This window comes from Homalodisca vitripennis, chromosome 8 (assembly GCF_021130785.1).
Source record: "Homalodisca vitripennis isolate AUS2020 chromosome 8, UT_GWSS_2.1, whole genome shotgun sequence".
NCBI lineage: Eukaryota > Metazoa > Arthropoda > Insecta > Hemiptera > Cicadellidae > Homalodisca > Homalodisca vitripennis.
Genome location: NC_060214.1, coordinates 107,344,084 through 107,370,968, shown reverse-complemented (window position 1 = coordinate 107,370,968; position 26,885 = coordinate 107,344,084). Strand labels below are relative to the sequence as shown.

General features: G+C 35.9%; 1 protein-coding gene across 1 annotated transcript in view; it reads right to left on the bottom strand.

Annotated features, from left to right (window-relative positions):
• The window catches only part of LOC124367847 (RNA binding protein fox-1 homolog 3), a 608,215-nt gene that overhangs the window by 55,946 nt on the left and 525,384 nt on the right, over positions 1-26,885 (bottom strand). The window contains 2 exon segments of the mRNA XM_046825008.1: positions 5,835-5,864; positions 23,524-23,709. Of these exon segments, the coding sequence (XP_046680964.1) occupies positions 5,835-5,864; positions 23,524-23,709 (216 nt within the window).

The following is a 26,885-nucleotide window of genomic DNA, read 5'->3' as shown; positions in this document are numbered from 1 at the left end:
TATATATATATACGATATATATGTTCACATATATATCTGCGAATATACTGAACTTTATATAACGATAGACGATGTTCACAGGTCTACTCATAGCTATAGGTTCTGAGTTATAGATATGGCAGGTTAGGACCTTAGCACTTTCTGTAAGGACTCTTGTAGTCATAACATGGGCAAGTGTGTGATACCGTTGTAGAATGCATAATTTTCGAAAACTATTCTGTTGTTATGGATACTGTATCCAGTATCCGTTGTATTCAACTAGAAATGTAAACACAAGGGAATTCGTATTTGAATTAATACAAAAGTTTGTTCCTAAAGATAAATCAAAGCTTCAAGTCAGAAATACGTTCAGAATTTGATTTTAATTCAAAAGTTATGAGTTTTAATCAATGGAAATATAAAGGGAAGGAAGGGGGGAAAGAGGAAAATGAAGAACGGGGTGGAATGAAAAGGCTTTTATCGACCGCAGCTTCCTGCTTTTCGTCCTGCAATTCGCCAACAATTGGGTAAAACCGAATTATGTAGTACTTTTGAATGCGCCTACCAACGGATATACTGGCCAATTAAACCTAGAAGCGGAAATCGTATTTTTCTGATCTGACAAACATTGGACGTCACGCGGAAGTTCATAAATCCTTTGTTAGACACACTAAATGAGTCTAATACCTTATACAGTTGTGATCCGAAATTTGTTACGGATGATTCTGACATTTAAATACGATTAAACTATTTATATATGATAACATTTTTTGTTTTATAAATTTCAAAAGTGGTTGTCTTCAAAGAAGAGACATATTTTGTGATAAAATATTACAGGTAACATTTGATCTTTATCGTCACGCGTTTCAAATGTTCTGAACGATTTCTGAAAACGAGAAGCGCATAGAAGTTACTCAACTTTAATCCAGTGACAAACAGACACAGATTGTCTTGAACTGGCCATTTATTTGTGAGATAAATGCATTTATTAGTGTCACGTTCAACTCTTAACCCCCTCCAGCATACGTTAGGCATTATCATAAATTTAACTCTTCCCCAGTCAGGGTCCACTAATAAACACTATCAAGCATCTAACTGTTAAACATGTGATTTATTTGTAACATCCTACAAAAACACTTCTTCCTTCAACAACACAAATAATACCGAACACGGAAACTAATAACTTTCTGTGATTACAATAAAAAGAAACACACTTATCGTCGTACCTACCTTTGAAGATTTCCCTAAAAATACTTTTTTAGTTTATTTTTTGAATTATAATTACATTTTTCAACTGCAAAGTCTCTTTCTCGATCTCGATCTGGGTTGTATAAAACAAAACTACCTTGTATTCAAACCGCGTTTAAAATATTCCAGCCTTCTGCCGTCAAAGACAAGTCCACCTCTGCTTGGACAACATTTCGGAAGTTCACTGGACGAGGTATAATTCTGAAGTCCGCGGCCGTGCGCCACCGGAAGCGAGCTAAGCGACTCGGGACTATGGAAATGAAGTGGATGGTGGTCAATACGTATTCCGATCACAACCTGACGCGACTGGCATACATAGTGGTTTACTCCCTTAGTCTTGCTCAGGGTCCAGAGGATAATAGCCGGGAAGAAATTGCACTACCAGCTGAAAAATTATTAAAAAACGTATTCGCGTAAAAAAAAAACAAAAAATCAAATTATATACTTATAATTTGTAGTAAAATCATCCAGATAATAACAAATTAACGATAGCCACGATTATAAATGCATTATTGATAAAGACATTATTTTTTGTAAGAAAAGATAAAAAAATACACAAAAAAGAAAAATGTGCAAAATGACGAAAATTTATATCGAGTATCTCCGTACATGATTTGTGACACCAATACTGAACAGAAGTCATAAAAATTACAAAATAAAATCGGCAAATGAATTTGAATGCAGTGTGTAAAAATTATAGCTGACAAAATATTACTTAAGTCGTTTACCAAACAAAAAGCCTATCGTCCATAATACGAATAACCACTTTAGTGTGGAAATTTAAAAATGAGATAATTAAGATAGGCCTTTAACTTTAAAGAGAAAACTCCTTCATAAATTCATTTGATGACAGCGCGACTGAAATTTTGTGCATTAAAGCAAGTTCTGTGCAGCGCCTTATAGATAAAACCACCATGCTAAATCTTCTGTCTATAGCTGTAGTAGTAATCTATGTGGATCTAGTAATGACCTTGTTTTGATCAATTAAACTTTAAAATGATGCTTATTTTAAAATATTGTCGGAATTCATTCAATAGAACAAAATGCATATGTTTTCTGTAACATTTATAATCACAGTTTCTTTTGTTTGCCGCTAGACAGCGTGCATTTTCAATAACAACCGATTTCAGCTTTGGATGAATTATCTTGCCATGTTATATACTCCCTAAGACTTACAAGAAATCATATAAGCTTGGTAGAAAAACTTTTCTTTCGCAGAGAGCGTTGATGTAATATAAGTGCATTGCCAAAACGTTAAACACCTTATTGGACCTCAAGTGTTATTGTATTATCGATCAGGATCAGCATACCGTACTGGTATTTTGTTGACTATGAATCCTAAGTTGCATACTATAACGGAATTTCCCTCACTGCATCAGGAGCAGAGTAAATCATATTAGCTCTCATGTGTTGTTAACTGTGGTTCAGAAGTTGCATAGTATAACGGAATTTTCTTGACTATGGATCAGGAGCAGAGTAAATCGTATTGGCTCTCATGTTTTGTTAACTTTTGTTCAGAAGTTGCATACTAAAACGGAATTTTCTTTACTATGAATCAGGAGCAGAGTAAATTGCATTGGCTCTTACGATTTGTTAACTGTGGTTCAGAAGTTGCATAGTATAACGGAATTTTCTTGACTATGGATCAGGAGCAGAGTAAATCGTATTGGCTCTCATGTTTTGTTAACTTTTGTTCAGAAGTTGCATACTAAAACGGAACTTTCTTGACTATGGATCAGGAGCAGAGTAAATTGCATTGGCTCTTACGATTTGTTAACTGTGGTTTAGAAGTTGCATACTATAACCGGAATTTTCTTGAATATGAATCAGGAGCAGAGTAAACCGTATTGGTTCTCATGTTTTGTTAGCTGTGGTTCAGAAGTTGCATACTATGACGGAATTGTTATGACTATGGACCAGGAGCAGAGTACATTGTATTGGTTCACAAGTTTTGTTAGACTGCAGTCCTGTATCAATGATTTAAAATCCAATATAATTAATTATTAATATCTAGAACCACCGGTGTTATTTACTTTTTATGGAACATTTTGCAACAAGTCTAACAACACGAGATCTACATTAAATTTTTGTATCGGTTACAAAATAAACTGATTTGGTCTACTGATATTTGAACTAGACACCCATTTAATAGGATACTTAATGTTCCTTCAACAATAAAACCTATTTTCAAACTATGATCTTCTTAAAATTAGGTATTTTATAATCAGAAGTCCCTTGATCTGATTTTTCCGACTAACAACCTTAACTAAGGTAAACCAGACAGGGATATTCATTTCCAAATTTAAAAAATCTGTTGAAAAATTGCTAAAATTGTCAACACACGCGAGTACACTGATTACGAGTATTACTATCCGTGTTAATACAAATATCAGCTCATCTCTATGGACATTCTCTGGAGGACTGTGAGTACAGAGTTAAATCCGCGTGAAATATATTATCACGTTAATTACCTATCTCGCCACGGTTTCAAATGCTATTTCCATTCATGCTGCAATATCGAAAAAGCCCTAATCCATACATTCTCATCGGTTGTACGTGAACAGCCCTGTATAAATTAACGGTCGTGTTTTCATATCCAGCAGATTGTTATGATGATGAACACAATAGAAATTCCCAAATGGGAAATGCACGCTCCGCTGTCCCCAGAGGTTCCTGTGAAGCGCTGGCATGTTCTCTACTGTATTTGTAATCGCGCCTGAATACGCCTTTTAGCGTTTTCTGTATTACATAGAAAGAACACTATACCTTTCTATACGCGAATGGTTATTGGGCTTATCATTTGTGTTCTTCCTGCAAGCCTTCCTTCTGATGTCAGGAACATTACAAACAAACTAGTTACACAATCTTTCTCGAGATAAAACATTGCCAAAACGCAGAAATAACAGAACAGAGACGAAAGTAAACAACAATCGAATGGATAACTAAGTTGCTATCCAATTGGAAAGGATATTTTCATTGATGAGAGCTGCACTTCACCGAAAAACAGCGATTAAGTACAAAACAGTAACCAGTACGTTTGTAGAGGCCTGTGCAATACTCGGTATCGAATCTTTAAATTTTTCAAAATATTCACAATTTTTAGTGTCGCAATTTGTAATCTTAACAATCTATGTTTTACAAATGCAACGTTCTTGGTGGAGGTAAAATATTTTCCTTCTTAAAAAGCACGATTATGAGAATAAATTCGATTCGCTGAGAGATTGAAAAGCAATCAGGGTGAAATTATCTCGTTTTATAGATGAAAAGCAAATAAGCGATTTTTGACGAGACTGTAAAAAAGCTATTCACATGCAACTTAAGAATCATTTCATAGCCGCAGTTGGAACACCCCGGAAGGAGGATATCGGTTCTAACTGCACACTTCCGGACGTTAATCTATTTTCATCTTGTATTTTTTTTTAGTTTTCAGCTTTTCACCAATTTAGAGATCTATTTTTATTCAACTGGCATTTACTACTCTTTGGTATCAAAGCAAACATAAAATAAACGTTTTCCAATAAATACTCACTAATGAACTTACAGAATTGTAACTGCAAGAAGCAATAAATACATTTATTGTATTAAATGTAATCATTTTCCCATCAACCGAAAACGAATTTCTCTTAAATATGCTTCTGAGACTAAATTCCAAGAAAGAGGCTACACTTTAAGCCTCTCTTCCGCATAGGGTTGGGTTTAAACAGGAAAAATAACTGTTAACACTTTTAGAGCACTATAAAATTCTTAATTTGTTAAGATTTGCACCTATTGTATTGTTTGTGACACAGCAAAAATCTAATGTGAGGTTGTTTCTATAACCATTTGTACTGATTATACTGACATACAAATCTTATTCTACAACTACATCTCTAATTTATTAAGGAGCCTACCAACCAAAATTAATAATACATGTCTTTTATCAGTTGTAATCATGAAAGGGAATAAATAATTTTCAACAATACATGCACCTCCATAATACTGTAAACATAAAAACTACATTTATACGTAAAAATGGTTCGAGAAATTACCATTTATTGTGTATTTGAATAATTTCATTTCACCGTTCTTCACCGATTCTAGGTAACAAAATTATCAATTTGTCTGTATGCATCGGATTATACACTAATCTTTAAATAAATGAGGCAACTTGAATGATAGAAAATTTTGATTTCTAAAAAAAAATTGTATATATATATATATATATATATGCACCATCCAAACGTAACAAATGAACAATCTGATATATAATACTCGAAATTTCGTTATTTTAGTTGGTTGAATAGCAATATTGTACTCGTTGCCACAGAGAGATAGTTTGAATTTGAAATAGTATTTTGCATCTACCGTTTACGAAGTCTTCGCAGCCATTAATTTTGAAGCGACTGATATTTTTTCCGAAATGTGTACTTGCCCCCTCTATTTGATCTTTTTCAGAATCAGGGGAATTTGTCTGGTTTCAATAATCAGAGTACAAGCTGAAGATCTGCCACCACTGCGACAGAACAATAAGTTCCTAGCCTCTGTGCATTTTATCATGGTTTAATAATTAGATATTAATTTTGACTAAATTAATTTAGAGTGTTAGGCTTAATTTTTTGACTACTCACTGTTTCGACGAAGAGCCTGGGGGGGTCCTTCTGCAAATAAAAAAAATGTTTGAATGTATAAGGTGCAATAAAATATAATGTAATATAATTTGTATTAAATGTAATGCAAATAAAATATTAAAGAATTTTTGTATTAAGAACTACTTAATCGTTTCCATGAATGTACTTTCCACGGATGTTGGAAGTTCTGGAAATGTACAAAACGTAAAACGATTTCATCTAAATTATACTTCATTAAACACCCCTTTCGATGCGTAATTTGGCGTCCACTGGCTAACTAACTTTGCCATTTTAATTTTGCCATTGCCTGGACACACTAAGTGGAGTGGAAACAGAGAAGCGATCACGTTAATTAACAGGGCCACGTTTTGGAGTTCAAGTTTGTTTTAAACATCGCAAACTTTCCACTGAGTACCAGTTATTAATTGTTTTTATTCCATGTATTGCTTCATCATAAAACACAAGACGTAATGAATCCTTGTTTCTCTTCACAGAACCCCTACATTTCTTAAACTAACTATTGTAGATTTTGATTTCCACTTTTAGTTATAAAATTATAAACGCAATTTCAACCCCATCAATTAAGGAAACCAACTAATTTCATGGACATGATAAGCAATGCAATGAAACCAAATTTCTAACAATTGAAATTCGCAAAATATTTAGCGAACCACCATATTGGACCATAAAGCTATTTTGCAAAGAATATAAAGCAGAAATTTATTACATTTTCTACCAAAAATAAAAGTCTTATTATACAAACGCTTTTAAATAACTAAATTGTAATTAATCGAAAATGTAACATTGTAAAATTACAGCAGTGGACAAAATCGCACTTCATCCGAGGAAGGAAACATTTGTTGGCGCACAATAAAGAGGACAATAATACGAATATTGTAGGGAAGGCCCCTGCGGGAATAATTTCAGGTCAAAGGACCTCCATTTTGATATATTATTCACTCCACAACTGAAAAGTATTAAATAGTAAACATGCTACGTAATATATTATTGAAATGAATGTTTGCAGAGATTACGAGTGTACCTTGTTTGTTTTCGAGATGTTCAAGATACAATTACAGTTAGGAATTAAATGTCCTATTTATATAAACTTTCCGGAAAGCAGGGTGTTAGACGCTAAAGTTTGCGCACATTTCCTTCGTTTTCGTGACTTATGATTTAAACTTTTCGGCTTTTTTTACAAACTAAAGGATGGCAAGGAGATGACAGAAATGTTTAATCTGACACCTCTCAAAAGTTACACAGCAATACGAGATAACACTCTCTTGAAGGCTTCGAATAATCAAAGAAAAACATTTTACTGGGTCGCATTTTTCTACATCACGTGAAAGTTTCAGTTAAGGGTATATTAACGAATGCCTTACACAATGTATGAGAAAAGCGGTTTTTGTAATTGTAAAATAATGAATCATCAGACATAGTCAAAATGAAAAATCTAATTGACAGAGAGAGCAAAATGATAAACAGGTCCGGCCTGATAATTTTGGTACTTTTGGATTACAAAAATTAACATTCATCATTTGCATTTGATCTAAAGAAGCTTCTCTAAAGCGAATACAGAATCGCAATGTCTCTGTGATGTACGCGTACAATGTATGTTGTTTCAGAAAAATGTAAAAGCGTACAGGGAGAATATCCACAGTTCTTAATGTTTTTAAGTATAAGCCATATTATGTAACCATTTGCTTTGAACGGATAGTGAAATTTGCAATATCGATCTCGATAATATAATATCTGATGATGTAGCAAGGACATTTGAAGCAAAAAGCTTCAACAATTGGGGCAAAAGGTTGCATTAAAATAGTTTTGAAACTGAATAAAAGAAAAGTATTTGACATTTATTTGGATCTAAGATCTAGAGGATTATGTGTACGTATTACGAGAGTGAAAAATTCTCGGGGACAAAGGAACAGTGGACTGTGGACCGCGGTGACAAAGGGGTGTGGCGCGGTGTCGCCCTGTTTCACCCGTAATTCCCACATTGTTCGTACATTGGTTCGGGCCGCGCCGCCGCTCCCAATGCAACGCCATTTCCTTTCCGGACCCACCGCCAGTTCCCATGTGACCGCGGTCTCGCTTCATAGTCGATCTGCGAGCGTTACACGAGATCGATATTGCAAAATTCCTCCTCTGTCATTTAAAAATTTCACTATACGTTCAAGGCAAATGGTGTAAAAAATATGGCTATGTAATTGACAATACTATTCTCCCTGTACACTTTTACCTTTTTCTGAAACTTTTTATTAAAAGTAAACCGGGGATTTGAATTTTTTTTAATCCGAAAGGACCAAAATTATCGGGCCGGATTTGTTCATCATTATTGGCCCTAAGTATTCACTGCCATTTAGATTTTGCATTTTGACCCTCTGGTCACCATTGACCTATAACCCCATATTACTGCATAGGGTCGACACAACAACCGCATGTCTACAATCCCAGAAGGATTGGTTAGAATAGGAAAACTTTCATACTTTGGCAACTACAGCCGAAAGATTCTGCGTGATAAATGTATCTATTATATTTAGGCTGTATAAAACGCAGCTTTTTACTCCTTATATTTTACAATAACTATATGCAACGTGGTTAAAATTTGTTCCTACCACAAATTTCGAATGACAGATATAGGAGAAAGATCTTACGTAAATGGAATCAACTTTTAACGTATGCCAAAACTTTTAAGGGATACCGCCCTATATTGTGAAAACCCAAAAATGAAATTTTAAATGCTAGTCCTCCCCCTTTGTGAAAGATAAACGAGTCAAGCAGCGTCGAGCGTGGCTGCTGCTTGGATGGATGACCTCTAACCTGTCCTTGCAAGCAGCCCGCCTACCCGGCCATTGGTGGTGGTTCTGAAGTCACCTTTAAGTAGGCTTGCCAGATTTTCTGAAGGCTCAACCGGGACAAAAAAGGGGGGGGCTGGGGGGTCCGCCCATCAGAAGAGCTGTGGTCTGGAAAAATATAGGTATATGCAGGAACAAGTAAATTAGACATTATATTATAATTTATAAATGAAAATGAATAAATTTTATTCTCGTTAACATGGCAAAAGACAAACACACATTAAAATAAGTTTAAGATTAAGATTTTACATTTTGCTTGTATTTTTCGTTGGCTAAATCATTTTCAGGACTTCTTTCTTGCTTTTTATTTTGGTGTTACATTCTTCACAGCTGAGGCCAACGTTAATTTTACAACTCATCAAGCCTTTTACCGTTGACTCTTTCATCAAACCACGATCTTCAGTCCACACATTGTTCATCAAGGAGAACACCCTTTCAACCGGTGCTGTGTCCCCGGCATGCAGAACACGTACTCAATAATTTTAAATAGGTTGTTTGCTGTTATATGGTTTTCTTTAAAGTGAGAAAACAACCTTTTCTCTTCACTTGGAATACGCTTATCACTTAGAGCTTCTTCCTCTGTCCACTTCTCCCAGATGGATTGAAAATAGTCTTTGGCAAGAACAACTTCGTCAAACAAAAAGTCAACGTTCACTTTTAAATCGCCATGATTAGGAAGACTTCCATTGATAAGTTCAGCGGAACGTTCAACATTTTCCCATGAAAGAACATTTTGTGTGGCCAGATTTACCCAGGAAAATTTCTCAGCGTGTCCAAAGCTATTCTCCCAAAGGTTCAAATATGCGATGCATCTGTCATAAAATCCATCAAATTCTTGTTTAATTTGAATGCGATCTTGTTCATCAAGAAGCATTTATTTGCTTTTGTCCGTCATGGGGATAAAGTTTGACGCCTTCATTTCTGTGAGATTTCTTTTTAGATTTTTAAGAGCTTCAGCGTTTGCGTAATAAAAGAGCCTAGGATAGGATCCAATTTCAATTAATCCGGGACGCGTAGTGAACCGGCCGGGTCACCGGGATCGTAATTCAAAACCGGGACTGTCCCGGTCAAACCGGGACGTCTGGCAAGCCTACCTTTAAGTCGTTGGGCCTCCAAGTAAAGTGTCAGAGATGAGTTTTTACCCCTAACTTCGCCTGGTAAAATATGACACCCTTAGCCTTTTTCAAAATTTACATTAAAAGTTCAATTTGATAGCCACACTAATTCCTTCTATTCTGAAAATTTGAAAAAGGTAAACTATGAGTAAACATTATAAGTATTGCAAGTGCATTTAAATAAGAATACAGGAAAATCCAAAAAGAAGTAAAAACATTTTTTCTATTTTGGTAAAGGGGAAATTATTACAATGGTCGTGTTTCATTTTTTCGGCTTAGAATACTGAGTTTTTGTAAATGATTCACATTTACTCAAAGTGCAAAATAATCGAATTTCTTAACAAAGAAGACATTCTGTTAAATTTACTTAAGCAGGAATCAAATTTAATTTTAAAAACGTTTCACTTAGCCAAAGAAAACTGTTGAATGTTACTGACTTTTGAATGACTGCTGAATACTGTAACTTCAAAGAGTTCAATTTGTACTTGAGAAAGGTAAATTAAATTCCCGCCACGTTAAGGCCGCTATTTCCTCGCATTTCTTCAGATCCCATTACGAACTTAACGTTGATTTCTGTAAAACTGCTTCTTGGGTGAAGGTAAATTAGAATATAACCACTGCACTGCGCCACCGCGATGGTTTTTATTATTATAGTTAAAATAATAAAATAAATTGAATTTCTCAATTTCAATTTTGCCATCAGCAGATGGCTTTCTTTTTTGTAATTAGGTTTAACACAATTTGATTGATTTTTTCCGTACAAAAATATGATTACCAAACTGTACCGCAAAAACCGTGACGCATGCAAATTTATTTTGCTCAGTTCGAGTCTTGTAACTGCACTGAAAGTGTGTCAAATACGGCAATAGCTGTGGATTCACGCGAGGTCGACCTGGGCAAATGGGATTTTAATTGAATTGTGTGGCTTAAATAGAAAAACTTTGTACTTTTCTATCGTACATTCCCCGTTGCTTTTACTGTAGACGGGCAAAAAATGTAATTGCTGCCCTAATGTTAGTAGTGGTTTTCAAGTACAATTCCTATTGCATTTAATGTGGTGTTTAAATTGTACATTATAATAACCGTGTCATTATTATTATTATTATTAAAGGTTAAGATAGTTAATTAACTAATAAATCTAAATTATTTCCTTATTAGCTAACTGTGAGAAATTTGGAATAGTCTAAACAGTTTTCTAAATATAACATATATTCCAAATAATCTATAGTAGATATTTTTAATTAGAATCGATTACCGAGTTTAAACAGAATCGATAAATGAATGAATAACCGAATCAGTATCGATTATTAAATCAAATCATAATCGATAAATACACGAAACCGAAATTTATAACTTTCTTGGTAATTTTAAGGTAGCTTAATCTGTTTACAATTGGAATTCCTTCTCACAAGCCATAATTCATATACTGTGTATAGTACTGTTTACAAAATTGACGAAACATTTTCGAATTTAAAAATTTCCTAGTAAATTGATATAAAGAAACATCTAATTTGGAAATTGATCAATACGGGTTCTGTAATTGATTATGGCTGTTAATGTGATAACAATAGAAGTACCGATTAAAATAATAAAATAGAAAATCATAGTTGAGAGATTTAAAAAACTGAAACTGTCCGATACGTATTGCTGGAAAGTACCACAAACACGATGTGTTTGTTTCTAGCTCATATTGTGAGCTTGGAGTATTATAATGGAATAGCACACCTGAACTCCGTAATCGGCTTGTTGATTACTGGTCATTACGGAAATCGTGGAGGAGAAATCAACAAGACCAGATGATTGACAGCGGGAGAGGAAACCAAGGTTTAGGCTGTTATTTGTATGTACTGAGGTAATACATCTATTTTAAAAGTAGTTTCCTTGAGGAAAAACATGTTACTAATAATTTCTGGGCTCATAATTTCGGATCATTATCCTTTCACTTACATCTGTACAAATTAGATTCTGAAGGCCATAGCAAATTTCACTGAAACATAGGCGTTTATAATAATCCCAACGTTTTTTTAAATAGCCCGGGTGTACTATTTGGCCCAAACCTTACGGAACCCCAACATTGGAATTGTTAATAACCAGGCTTCTTATTCTGCGGAAATATAATTTACTCGATTTCACAAGAATGGTGGTCGGGTAACGTGTCTATTCCATCCATCCCCCTTGGCCATCAGTGCGGAATGCAGCATACCTTCGATGCTGCTCTGCATTGGTGAGAAAGAAAAGCATATAAAGTATCACGTAAACGCAAGAACCTACTAACACAGACAAACATTCTTGAGGCGCCTGATCACAAATGACTGACGGCGCAATCAAATAATAGGATGCACATAAACCTTGAGTGGTTTGGTATGAGATTACAGAAGACCCAGCATGCCTTTCAACATAAATGGAAATAGTGCTAAATATTAATAAAACAATACTTTTCAAAATTATTAATTTTTGGATGAAACCTTTGGTTTCGAGAGGCCTCGCCCAAAAAATACATTTGGAAAAGTATTGTTTTATTACCATTTAGTACGATTTAAAAAAATTTTCAATTGCTCCAAGAGTCTTCAATAAATGGAAATGTTGACCGTTCCAGGAATACAACCACTGAAGACAAAATCTTATCTAATTCTAAAGGTTCTAATGAAGGTTTCAAAGTTCATAATCGGCGATCATTCATTATTGGTACTGTGATTAATTTCCTGTCGTTCCTAAGAGCACAGATTACTAACTAGATCTGCATGCTTCCGCCATTCCTATCTATATATATAAAAATGAATGTGTGTATGTTTGTCCTTTATGGAATCGTGAACTATTGGACCGATCATGATGAAAATTTGTACGTATATGTATTTTTCCACGGAGAAGGTTTATAAGCTATGCCCATCCCTTTCCCGATTCAGGATTCCGCCCCACTGGTTACAGAAATACCCATAAGAAATGCATTGCAGCAAACATATGTTAACGTCTTTTCAAATTTTTAATCAGCTGTTCTTTGTAAACATATATTACACTTATAGTTTTAAAGCATAGAGTAAGCTTAAGAGAAACGACAAATTTTGTTTAAACTGTTTTTGCAATCACTGTTGAACATAGACTTTACTATCCAGATAATACAATTCAAATTTGACGTAAAAATTCACCTTTAACTGCAATATTTATTTAATATAAACCATGCTCATGCTTGATCAGAAGAGTAATGCAGATATCATAATTACTATCTTACGTTGGCTACAAATATAAAGAATGTTATAAAATCAACCTTAGTTGTTTTTTTTGACAGAAGTATGGTTCTCAAAACTCCGTGTGTACATATTCTCTCGATCGAGACAACAAAGCAAGCTCAATCGTGGCATCGGAGATATAACTAATTTAATCTAAAATTTATTATAGTAAAAAAAAAAAATTTACTAAGTAATATAAGGACTTCGGTTCTTAAGATTTGCGTGCGAAGCCGTGGGTAACAGCTAGATAGAGGCAGGAATATGGTACATACCTTCATAATACGCCCAAGAGGCTCACGATGGAACGACTATCAATTATCTCAGCAATGTTTAGAATGTGATAGAAAAAGAATAAGTGAATATAGTGTACTGTTTTCAACGGGAAATTGCGTGCGAAGCCGCGGGCAACTTTTGCAAAAAATTATTGAAATGCGCAGCAAAGCGCGCCGGGCCCGCTAGTATATTATATTTTTGATTCAATGAACTGGAAATTACCAGTTTTCTTCAATTTGGTCTCCCTTTGGTGATAATTTGTTTTTCAAGAATACGCACAATGCTCGTTCCGTCATTGCGTGTTAGTTGCTCATTATCTCTCTCTTGCTGGTTCTGACCTCACCGCCCTCCCGTACCACCATTCCCCAGTGAAGATGCATCAGTAACCCCGGTTCCCCACTGTTACACGGTGGCGCAACTCTTGCACAACTCCACCGTCCCCCGGCCGACCTCGGCCTCCCCACTGCCCGGCCTTCGCTCGTCAGTTGTCCCACTTTGTTAATTACTCCGTCCGAAGAACTGGTCCCCATAGCTAATCCAATTAACTCGTCCTGACAGTAGATAACCGTAACTGTGACACGACCGAATGGATTTCCGAATCCAGCCAGTTTTGACTTTGATAACGCCGGTCAGTAAAAACAATCGGCGTTGACATGCGCCCATTTAAAATGTTAACACATTCGGTAACACATTACCATATTTGATTGTGCAGATAAAAATTAAAGGATAATGCAAAGGGCTCCACAAAGTATGACACCTAGTGCAGTACTGTATATACTCAATATCGAAGAAAGGAGAGACCACCGACCTATTGAAATAGTTCAGTTACTCAATCTTTCTTTGCCATAAAGAACGCTCAGTTTACAAAGCTAACAAAGTTCAAATTTCCATACGTTCATTACCATATTTGATTGTGCAGATAAAATTAAAGGGGAACGTAAAGGGCTCCATCAAGTATGATGCCCGATACAATACTGTGTATACTCAATATCGAAGAAAGGAGAGCCCACCGACCTATTGAAATAGTTCAGTTACTCAATCTTTCTTTGTTATAAAGAACGCTCAGTTTACAAAGCTAACAAAGTTCAAATTTCCATACATCCATTACCATATTTGATTGTGCAGATAAAAATTAAAGGGGAACGTAAAGGTACGATGCTTGATACAATATTATATATACTCAATATCGAAGAAAGGAGAGCCCACCGATCTATTGAAATAGTTCAGTTACTCAATCTTGCTTTGTTATAAAGAACGCTCAGTTTACAAAGCTAACAAAGTTCAAATTTCCATACATCCATTACCAAATTTGATTGTGCAGATAAAAATTAAAGGGGAACGTAAAGGGCTCCATCAAGTATGATGCCCGATACAATACTGTATATACTCAATATCGAAGAAAGGAGAGCCCACCGATCTATTGAAATAGTTTAGTTACTCAATCTTTCTTTGCTCGAAGTTTACAAAGCTAACAAAGCAGCTAACTTGGGATCTCTGTTATATCGACTGCTGAGATTCGTCAAAACTATTTAAACTTTCCATAGAATACGGGGAACTTTCCGGGCAGTGAATACTGCTCTCAGAACTGCACTGAGATCGTTACAAGATGATCTTATGCCCCACGCCATTCTTGAACGCTACCACCAACATTTCTTCACGTACAGTATGTTAGATACAATTAAATAAACGAAACACGTGCTAAAATACGTACAAACAGTTTAAATCCTCAAACATTCAATCGCCGAAAATAAACTGTATATGATGTAAACCTTTGTTAGGATTTTATTAAATTTATATGAAACGTACATTTAAATTCCTATTTGTGTCTTCACATAAAAATCCGAATGTTGTTTTAAACAATTTTTAACTACAAGTTGAAAATTGCGTTACATAAACACTTTTAACCTATTTAAGCTTGTCATTAAAACTTCTGTATGCCTCACAAGACTTTTGAAATGTGCAATAACTTATACAATGTTATTGTACATTTAATACGTTACACACAAAAAGACACAGTAGTACAGTCGCGAGTTCAATATTCAGAGAGAGGTTAAGAACTACGTATTCTAACATAAACTTCTAGGTTGTACGTGTTAAAAAAAAGACAACGCAACGCCTCGTTTTGTTATAATCTGGCTACCAGTGTGTTAATTAAATGTTTTAAATTAATTATTAATATTTGTATCATAATTAAACGTAACAATTCATAGAATATACGGTTTAAGTAGGATGACTGAAGTTTTGTTTCTCATATTCATAATTTATAACAGTGAAAAACCAATAAAATACTCGCAGTCTTTCCAATTTTTAAACAGGTGGCAATTTAAAAACGTATACGTACATTTTTGCGAGATCTGAATTACCTAACTAGAAAAAGTAACAATTTTGTAAAAATACATAAAATTGTCCGAAAAGGCGGTTACTTTTAAAACGTATACAAACATTTTTGCGAGAGCTGACTTAAGTTATCCCAACTAGAAAAAGTAACAATTTTGTAAAAAAACATAAAATTGTCCAAAAGGTGGTTACTTTTAAAACGTATACAAACATTTTTTGCGAGAGCTGACTTAAGTTTTCCTAACTAGAAAAAGTAACAATATTGTAAAAATACATAAAATTGTCCAAAAGGTGATTACTTTTAAAACGTATACAAACATTTTTTGCGAGAGCTGACTTAAGTTTTCCTAACTAGAAAAAGTAACAATATTGTAAAAATACATAAAATTGTCCAAAAGGTGATTACTTTTAAAACGTATACAAACATTTTTGCGAGAGCTGACTTAAGTTTTCCTAACTAGAAAAAGTAACAATATTGTAAAAATACATAAAATTGTCCAAAAGGTGGTTACTTTTAAAACGTATACAAACATTTTTGCGAGAGCTGACTTAAGTTTTCCTAACTAGAAAAAGTAACAATATTGTAAAAATACATAAAATTGTCCAAAAGGTGATTACTTTTAAAACGTATACAAACATTTTTGCGAGAGCTGACTTAAGTTTTCCTAACTAGAACAAGTAACAATATTGTAAAAATACATAAAATTGTCCAAAAGGTGGTTACTTTTAAAACGTATACAAACATTTTTGCGAGAGCTGACTTAAGTTTTCCTAACTAGAAAAAGTAACAATATTGTAAAAATACATAAAATTGTCCAAAAGGTGGTTACTTTTAAAACGTATACAAACATTTTTGCGAGAGCTGACTTAAGTTTTTCCTAACTAGAAAAAGTAACAATATTGTAAAAATACATAAAATTGTCCAAAAGGTGGTTACTTTTAAAACGTATACAAACATTTTTGCGAGAGCTGACTTAAGTTTTCCTAACTAGAAAAAGTAACAATATTGTAAAAATACATAAAATTGTCCAAAAGGTGATTACTTTTAAAACGTATACAAACATTTTTGCGAGAGCTGACTTAAGTTTTCCTAACTAGAAAAAGTAACAATATTGTAAAAATACATAAAATTGTCCAAAAGGTGGTTACTTTTAAAACGTATACAAACATTTTTGCGAGAGCTGACTTAAGTTTTCCTAACTAGAAAAAGTAACAATATTGTAAAAATACATAAAATTGTCCAAAAGGTGGTTACTTTTAAAAACGTATACAAACATTTTTGCGAGAGCTGACTTAAGTTTTCCTAACTAGAAAAAGTAACAATATTGTAAAAATACATAAAATTGTCCAAAAGGTGGTTACTTTTAAAACGTATACAAACATTTTTGCGAGAGCTGACTTAAGTTTTCCTAACTAGAAAAAGTAACAATATTGTAAAAATACATAAAATTGTCCAAAAGGTGGTTACTTTTAAAACGTATACAAACATTTTTGCGAGAGCTGACTTAAGTTTTCCTAACTAGAAAAAGTAACAATATTGTAAAAATACATAAAATTGTCCAAAAGGTGGTTACTTTTAAAACGTATACAAACATTTTGGCGAAAGCTGATGTACGTATTCCTAACTACAAAAAAAAAGAAATAAAAGGACATAAAATTGTCGAAAACAACGCGTAGCGCCCTTAATTAATTAAAGTAATTTGTCATTATCCGATACAAAACGACTGTACTAAGTGTTCATAAAAAGTCGAAAAAACTGAGCTCACTATAATGGGACAGGAAAGGAAATTATTTTGGAACAGGTGTACTTGCTACGTACTGCGATTTGTAATCCCAAAATCTCAGGACAGTCAAAAAATTAAACCCCCTACAGATTATTTAATAAAGACATGTAAAAACTTTCAGGGATGACGACACATCACCCTCCTCCCCCACCCCAAAGACAAAATTACGATGCTATCAGACACGACGTCTGACCAAGCCCAGACTGCAGTAGTACACTGTAGTAACATGTGGACCTCAGACAGCCCAAGGTCGACTGGTGTGTGTATGCAATAACAGGTTACCGCCAGCAATAACACGGCGGCCCAATAACAGCTTTCGGTGTCGGAACGCAGGGCTGGACGACGCGACTGCAGGATGATTGCCGGCACCTGAAGGTCGCTCTTAAGGAGTCAATTGCGCAGGTGCACGTCTGATACTGATTATACTAAAGAAAGTTATTTGAATAAATACCGCACACAGTAAATAGGCCAATCCCGACAACATTCTGCAGTCGTTATATTTTTATCGAGCTTGAGGAAACTCGCGCCGGTATTATAATATATGCGATTACTTTCCGGTAAAAAATATACAATTTTCAATAAAAATATTCAATACATCATACATATTTATACGGAACAAGTGGCTCTGTAATATTTAATATAGCTGCAGAAAATACGAAACTGTACGTAAAATCTACATCACCAGGGTGCCTAATTTAATTTTTATCAATATACTACCGAAAGACCTAAAAAAATCAAGACTATAGCAAGATTCTAAAGATCCATTCAAAGTTCAAAGAATAGTGTGCATAATTTTCAGGCAGCAAGCGCTTAGATGAAACAAAAACTGATAACAGTAAATATCAATATTCTGATAAAAAAACACACGCGTCAGAAAATCCAAAACAGTGGAGCAGATAGTATATTCAAAAGAAACTTTACAAATAACAAATGAATTCTCATGAGAGTAGGCAGCAGAGTGAAATAAACTTGAAAATGATTTCTCCAATAAATATTCAATACGGAATCAACCTCACACAGCGACGTAACTAGGTTATTCAGCACCCGGGGCAAACACCTATTTTGGCGCCCCTCCCCCCCACCAATTGAACCTGAAACTAATTCCTTTATAACTCCTCTTAAAAAGTGTGGTGTGTCCATCGGTACCGGGTACGCTACATTAATACTATCTTGAATCTTGATCTTAAAATACTCAACCTCAAGTTCAAAGTATATAGGCCTAAAATATATTTGGTAAATAATAGAATACGTATTTTCAAAAACAAATAGTTTATTTCAAAACAACACCAATTTATACTAAAACACTTATGATAGTAAATTATGTAAAATATTGATTTAAACATTTAATTGTTCTTAGAATTTAACTTTTCGGGCTTTTCTTGCAGCAAATGTACTGACAATCTCACTGAAGCATAGTTTTGAGGCTACCTGGTGCTCAATGGAAATAATCCCTAGGTTTGTCAGCCTCTGTTGCCCTGTCAAATTCCGTAAATAATTTTTTATTATTTTAAGTTTACTAAAACTTCTTTCATTCGAAGCCACTGAAACCGGAATTGTCAAGAAGATTCCGTAAGGCAGTCATTATGTTTGGGATATACATCCTCCATTTTGTTCACACACAAAAATTTCAGAAGATCAATCGAATTGGCTGTTTGGATATTTGGTACTAAATCCAAACCATGGTATTTGAAACTTTCCACTTCAGTTGCCAATTCGTCTTTGTCCAAGTCTTCTTTATATTTGGAGGCTAATTCAATTGCTTTAGCCTTTAGGTCATCCCCACTCATTGTTCCAAAGCTAGCTCCGTTGAGAAAACCAAACAAATGATTTATGTTTTGAATAGAGTTGAATCTTTCTCTGAGTTCACAAAGAATGCGATCGACGATTTCTAATAGCTGCTGTTGAAATTTCTTCTCTTCTGAGAATTCAGGTGCTTCATCTTCGGCATTCTCATCAAACATGCGCTTTTTTCTTCTCTTTCGAACTACTTTGAAATGAGGATCAAGGCCAAGATTTGTTGCCATTTCTTTGGCTTCTTTCATTGCAGCGTTTGAATAGTTTGCCCTTTCCGAGTCTAGTTCAGAGATCAATCGACTGATGTGTTTGGCCGATCTATGTATGGTGATATTCTCCACTTGTAGGAGCTTGTTCACAATGTCAATGCGGGTCAATTGCTTGTACCAAAAACAGAGAGAACTATAAACTCAAACTGCTTGACATTTTTTCAAAAGATTAGCTGCTTCAGTTTTTTGTTTCATCTGAGGTAGTTAGGCTGGTTCTGAGGTCATTTAAAGCATTTATAATTTTACCTAGATGCTTGTATATAACTTGTACAGCTTCCCTCTTAGTCGACCATCTGGTGTTACTTTGTAGTTTTAGAGATAGAGGGACATGTTTTAATAAAACCTCCCATCTATTGGTCGAGGAAGCAAAAAAATTGTACAAGCAGTTAAGAGTTCCAAAGTATGACTGTACCTCCCCTGACATACTAGCAGCAATTTGCACCTACTAAATTTAAGGAATGAGCGCGCAAGCGCACACAAAATAAGCCAGGTTGTTTTTCGGCAAGAATCCTAGATTGGACGCCTTTGTATTTGCCAGCCATATTCGAACCATTGTCATAGCACTGGCCCCGGCAGTTCTTCAAATCTAAGCCATCATTTTTTGATTTCTCTGAAATTTCTTGCGAAAGAACCCAATCCAGTTTTTTTCACCAACTTTTACAAAATCAATAAAACTCTCCACTACCTCCGGACCCTGTTCGGTGATTTTCACATAACGAAGGACTTGAGACATTTGCTCCAAATGACTTACGTCGGGAGTACAGTCAAACATAATTGAAAAGTATTTTGAAGCCTTGATGTCACAAAATATGTTTTCTCTGACTTTTCCTGCAATAATGTCTAAAAATTCATTCTGGATGAGCGGCGAAAAAGTAACTGACTTGGCCTTTTTTTATGGCGAAGAATGTGCTCTTTCAGAGGTGCATGGTAATGAGATACTAGTTCAATAGTGTTCAAAAACCTACCGCATCTAGGGTCACTGAAATCCAGGTTTTCATTGGAGCCTCGTAATGGGCTGCCATCTTTTGCTAGGTGTAAGATTACATCAATGATAGCATACAAAACACCCTTCCAGTGTGCCTCTTCAAGTGCAATCATGTCTTGTAGTTCTTTGTCAATGCCAGAACGTTTACTTAAACTAGATTCTAAATTTTTCCAAGCACAAAAGCACTGTTTGTGATTTAAGGAGTTCTCATGCTCAGGAATCCGTTCACTCAATTTTCTTCCACTGAGTGAACCCTTCATCTTTGGCTAAAGCAGAAATCTTATGTGGATGTTGATGTTCAGTGTGCGAAAAAAGTTTGCATGGGATACAATACAAGGAATTGTTTGATTTGCTATAGACTAGCCATGTTCGATGTACTTTTAAGCCATTAGGCATAATTTTTGTAAACCACTCTTTAGTCAACTGTCTCCCATCTCTTAAAGTATTGTTAAGATCAGGTTCTATTTTCCCCTTCATTCAATAATCTCGATACGAGAAAACATCTGTCTGCATCCGAAAATGGTATTAGGCCACTTCCCCGGATCTTTTAGATCAATAGATTTAGTAGACTCACCATGGTTGGATCAGTTGTCAAACTCGTAGACGTACCATTATTATACTTTTGCTCCGGTTGAAACATCTCGATCTCTTCACCCTCGACGTCATCCTGGGTGACCGTTGGTACAACTGGAAGTTCTTCCAGCTGAAGATTTTCCGTACCAAGATTAGCATTAGTTGAAAACACGTCTTGGACTGCATCAGCTGATGACCCTCCATCTTCAAAAGTCGTACTTGTACTACAGCTGATTTCATCTGAAAAAATAAAAAATTCGAGTTACCTTCATTCGATAAAATAATATTATTGGTATATTTGTCAATTTGTGGTAGAACTTAGCTGTTTAAATTGTGCCGTATTTATCTAAAAGCATAGTTTAACGCTAAATTAAACAATACTGCCGACAAAGCATCTCCTACTATACTATTTTTTTTTAAAATAAATTATGACGTTCTTAGTTCTTGGTTAAAGCGAAATGTCGTCTTCAAGTGTGACGATGACTAGATTTGCTGCTTGTTAGCGTTTCTAAGAAATAGCTTAAGAAGAAGAAAGCTTAAACCCTGTGTTCAATTATATATTTTTTAAACACAGATTCATATCAATAGTACGCTGCTACAGTTACAGAAAAGTTAATTATGATATATTTTTAAGGTTTCAATAAGTTAATCATTAATCTGTATTAGTTAATAAATACAAAGTAACAAAGTACTGTATATCTATCTTACCTACCTTTACTGTTTGTTTCATTTAGGCCATGATGATAGAAGAGACGAGGATTGATGTGCTTCTTTTTTTCTCTCTTTAGCTCTTTTGCGATTTTCCGCACCAGACAGTTTTTTCGACATGACTAATATTCACAAACACGAAAATAATATTGCTAGTAACACTCAAAGAAAACAGCTCCGCAACCCCACTTTACGTGAACCGAACCACTGATGATGTATATAATGAAGTAGAAGTATGAACTATTGTCAACAATAGTAGTGCACAACTGCACAACATACGCAGTTAGTCTCTGTTAGTCAAGGTCAGGCCAGCGAGCATCGATGTGTTGTGTTTGTGGCAATGTGGCATGTGTGGTGCGGTGAGAGGGATGGGGGAGCTGCGGGTGGGAGCCGGGAGGGGAAGGAAGTGTCTGACGCCGCGCCGTCCTAGTGAGTCATTCCACAGATAACACAGTGTGCCCATACTCGTTCTGTACAAGTTCATGCAGAACCGTAAACATGATTCGTAAATAGTCAGATAGCATTCATCATTTCACTTTGCATTTTCTTAGACTTAAATCAAATAAAAATAATAAATATAATGATTTTCTTTTGCAACACACACCTCGCATTAAAAAATATTTTCAACAATTTTTATTAGAAAAATCTGTGGCCGTGTTGCGCCCCCCCAACAACTTGCGCCCGGGGCACATGCCCCCGCGTGCCCCCCCCTAGTTTACGTCGCTGACCTCACAAGGGTATAAGGGCAGGGCTGACCGTAGCAGTCCACCGCATCCGTGGGGAGTAGGAGTATGAATAGTAATCGGAGTGTGGAGTGGCGATGGTGGGGGGCGGGGGGCTTGCACTCTTGCATGTGCAATATTCATGCCCCGTGCAATATCAATGGGACGCTCCCCGGCTAAATTAATACTGAACACGGCCGACCTCAGGGACCGACAATCCACAGCCGACGTGCGAGCATGGGCAAAACATTTACTCCGCACTAAATGAATTATTTCAAAAAACCTACTTCGCCCTTGAGAATTCCCATGAGGAACTTGACATGGGGAAATAAAATACCAAATTAACTTTGGAAATTTTTAAATATTTTAAGCATTACTGTATTCACTATTAAAAAGTGTTTTTTTTAGAATCTCAAAAATGATCGGACTACTCCCCAAGTTGAAATGCGGGTGAATGAGGGAGCAAATTTGGGGCTGGCAACAAATTTCATATGCGGAAAAGAAGAAGACCTACTCTTGGAAACTTTAAATTAAAGGAAAATTTGATATGCCACTTAATAGACCTTCTCATTTGATATTTGTTGCCCCCCCCCTAAAATCGATTACATCAAAAGGAAAACAAAATCCCTTCGTTTTAGCACGTAGGTCTTATCGTAGTTGTACACAACCAGGAACACGAATTCGAGCTCTAGTTTTAATATTGAGACAAAACTCAAAGTCTAGGTACGGTATATCGCAAGGCACTATCTTATGTCCAGTGATTTTCTGACATTTACTTAAAATCTCCTTTGCAGTACCGGTATGCGAAAATAAAAATCACCCATCGCTGTACCCTTCTACCAAACTTTGCAAATGCGTACATTAAAAGACAAGAATGAATAGTTATTTTGTGTAATGTATTTTAATGCTACAAGTTTTACACGGCTACAATTCCCTAAAAGAATAGCAGTAAGATTTGACTTTAGAGCTGATGTCCGGTTCTCTGCGCACAACCGCACCCACTAGATTGTTTGACATCCCCAGTATAGAGTGACAAGAAGTACTCACTATGCTGACGGTCTGCTGCTCGATCCCGTTGAGGGGGAGGGTGGCTGGGGGTGGTGAGAAGGGGGGCCCGGGGACCACGGGGGCCTCCTTGCCCGCTTCGGCAGCCTTCAGTGGGCCCGCTGCCTCGCCGTTCTGGGCGAACTGGGCTGCGTAAGGCGCTGGCGTCATGCCGGTCCCCACCATGTGCTGCAACAGAAAATAAAGTGTCAAAATAAAATAACACCCAATACAGTTAAATTAATATAAATGACATTTTTATATCTTCCACAACTTTAATTTATTTTAAAGCGGTTTCGCCGGTTAAGGCATCATCAGTTATTGTTTACAGAAAGACACGTATAATAGAAAAAAATCAAAGTTAGTTATAATAAAATTTAAAACTAATTGTAAAGACGAAAAACTAATAAATTATAAAGTTATGATGTAGAAAATATGGTTTGCAGTTCATAATTTTTGAACGGATTTCTTCTCTTACTAATGGTAGAAAAATGTCACTTAAATTTACGGAAGGTGGGGAAATACAATTATGTTTTAATTTCTTTCGTTTTATTAGTTGAATAATTATAAAACTAATACGGTTCTCATTATCAAAGTGTCGTGTTACATACGTCTCTGAATTTGCATACAAAATTCAAGCCTCTTGCTAACATTCAACCTTGACATGGCCTGCGGAGAGTGAGTGGTAGGGAAACACAGAAGAGATTAACATCCCTCCCGCCAGAAAAAATGAAAAATTTACCAACGTAACTGAGTAACATGGTTTAATGCCACTCTTCGTGCCATGTATTAACATGTATCATCATAGAACTCACTATTGTCTATGTGGAAATTAAATTTTGTAGACAATTTTCTACAGATGCAAATTTTCTTAGTTAGGTTACACAGTGAGTGACTGCTACTGTCACATGTTGAAACGTATGCTCTGTGTATTTACATATTTATTTCTTCTACGATTTTCTCTTTGTCTTCACGGCTACCCATAAGACCAATTTAAGAATTTTCGCTAACGCTCAGCTAAATCTCTTGGCTAAATCCTCCTGTAAAATTTCAAATTTATTGGTCCGATCCTGGAGACATCGTGCGGACAGAGACAGACATAAAGAAATTTGATTTTTCAGCCCCTCGAGTAATAGGCTTCACCGACGCTCAGCTGATTACTTATGTTTTAAACATAAACATTCGGTCGCGCACACCCAAGCGGGATAACACTGATTTGGATACATCCGTCAATGTAATATTTTATGATTGCTTGCTACATTATTAGATGATTACAAACGGCAACAAACAATTGATCATAAAAGAGAAACAAATTTGTTATACTACTAGAAGCTGCTAAATTCATTCAATATGGCCCCTCGTATCTCTGGAAATTTACATTTTCGTACACTTTCTTGGGGATAATCTCTGAACTATCTGGTGTAACGTTCCGTACGCTTTTTAAAGCAATTTTGGTGTAAGCTGTTTTTATTAATAAACCGAAGCGCGAGATAGGAACATTGTGTAAAGTGTAAAAGCAGGTAGGAAGGATCAAATCGCTTCTCCGCTGTTTGCAGACGCTCGGCTTCAGTATCAAGCGCCTACAGCGAGGTTCAATTCGAGATAAGCGGTTACTTTATAATACCTCCTCCTTCCCTTAAGCGGTATCGACTTGGGAAGTTACCAACACTGTTCGATCTACTCCCCGACTACGCTCTACAATACAAGAAAATACTTCCGATCCAGACTGTACCAATGTAAACACGTTCCAATGACCACTGGAAGCCCTGAGCAATTCAGCAAGGTGGAGCAATGTTTATACAAGTTAGCAATCTATCCATTACAAATTGGAAAGAGCTAAAGCTGAGACTATCGAGTATCGCAACCTTTGCGTATTAACACCGCGTATAACAGCTCGTAGATTCGCGTTGACCAGTGGACCAGATTGTCATATAAGTTGACGTGTTACGCCGGAGCCAGATTGTCACGTGTTATGTATGATCACAATCAAATAGTGGACCAGATTGTCACATATGTTGACGTGTTACGCCGAAGCCAGATTGTCATGTGTTATGTATGTTCACAATCAAACAGTGGACCAGATTGTCATATAAGCTGACGTATTACGCCGGAACCAGATTGCCACGTGTTATGTATGTTCACAATCAAACAGTGGGCCAGATTGTCATATAAGTTGACGTGTTACGCCGAAGCTAGATTGTCACGTGTTATGTATGTTCACAATCAAACAGTGGACCAGATTGTCATATATGTTGACGTGTTACGCCGGCGCCAGATTGTCACGTGTTATGTATGTTCACAATCAAACAGTGGACCAAATTGTCATATAAGTTGACGTGTTACGCCGAAGCTAGATTGTCACGTGTTATGTATGTTCACAATCAAACAGTGGACCAGATTGTCATATATGTTGACGTGTTACGCCGGAGCCAGATTGACGTGTTATGTATGTTCACAATCAAACAATGCACCAGATTGTCATATAAGCTGACGTATTACGCCGGAGCCAGATTGACGTGTTACGTATGTTCAAAATCAAACAGTGGACCAGATTGTCATATAAGCTGACATATTACGCCGGAGCCAGATTGACGTGTTTTGTATGTTCACAATCAAACAGTGGACCAGATTGTCATATAAGCTGACGTATTACGCCGGAGCCAGATTGACGTGTTATGTATGTTCACAATCAAATAGTGGACCAAATTGTCACACATGTTGACGTGTTACACCGGAGCCAGATTGTCACGTGTTATGTATGTTTACAATCAAACAGTGGACCAAATTGTCATATAAGTTGACATGTTACACCGGAGCCAGACTGTCATGTGTTACACGCTGTACGTTGGCGTGTTGTGTAATGATTACAACGCAGTGTCTCGTGTTAGATTACAGCGACAGGTCTGTAATGGCTGGTGAAGTGAAGTGTGATGTGGTTCCGCACCTCCCCGGGTAATGACAGACTCCGGAGAACCGTGGCCTACATCACGCTTGTATTACGTTATTCTGGGTTAGGTTACCAAAGTTTCACAAGCCCAACGCTGTTGGACCAGTCTGTGGATAAAATCCAGTTTAAAATGTTGCACGAAGGTTTGGCTATCTCGCTGTTATTAATGTGTCTGTAAGTGATTTATGCCGAAGTATACAAGTTTCATTGCCTTGTTCATAAAATAACTGTATGCAAAACACCTGCAACTTTTATACAGAGTGATTCATCAACATGCTTTCACATTCCTTTAGTTATTGACGATTTTTGATGGTTGTTATAAAAGGTATAACTCAACATTTCGTTGCCAACCTATAACGATGGCAAATGTCCAAAATCCTGTTATCCTTTCCTGGATTCACATTTTAAAATATCGCTT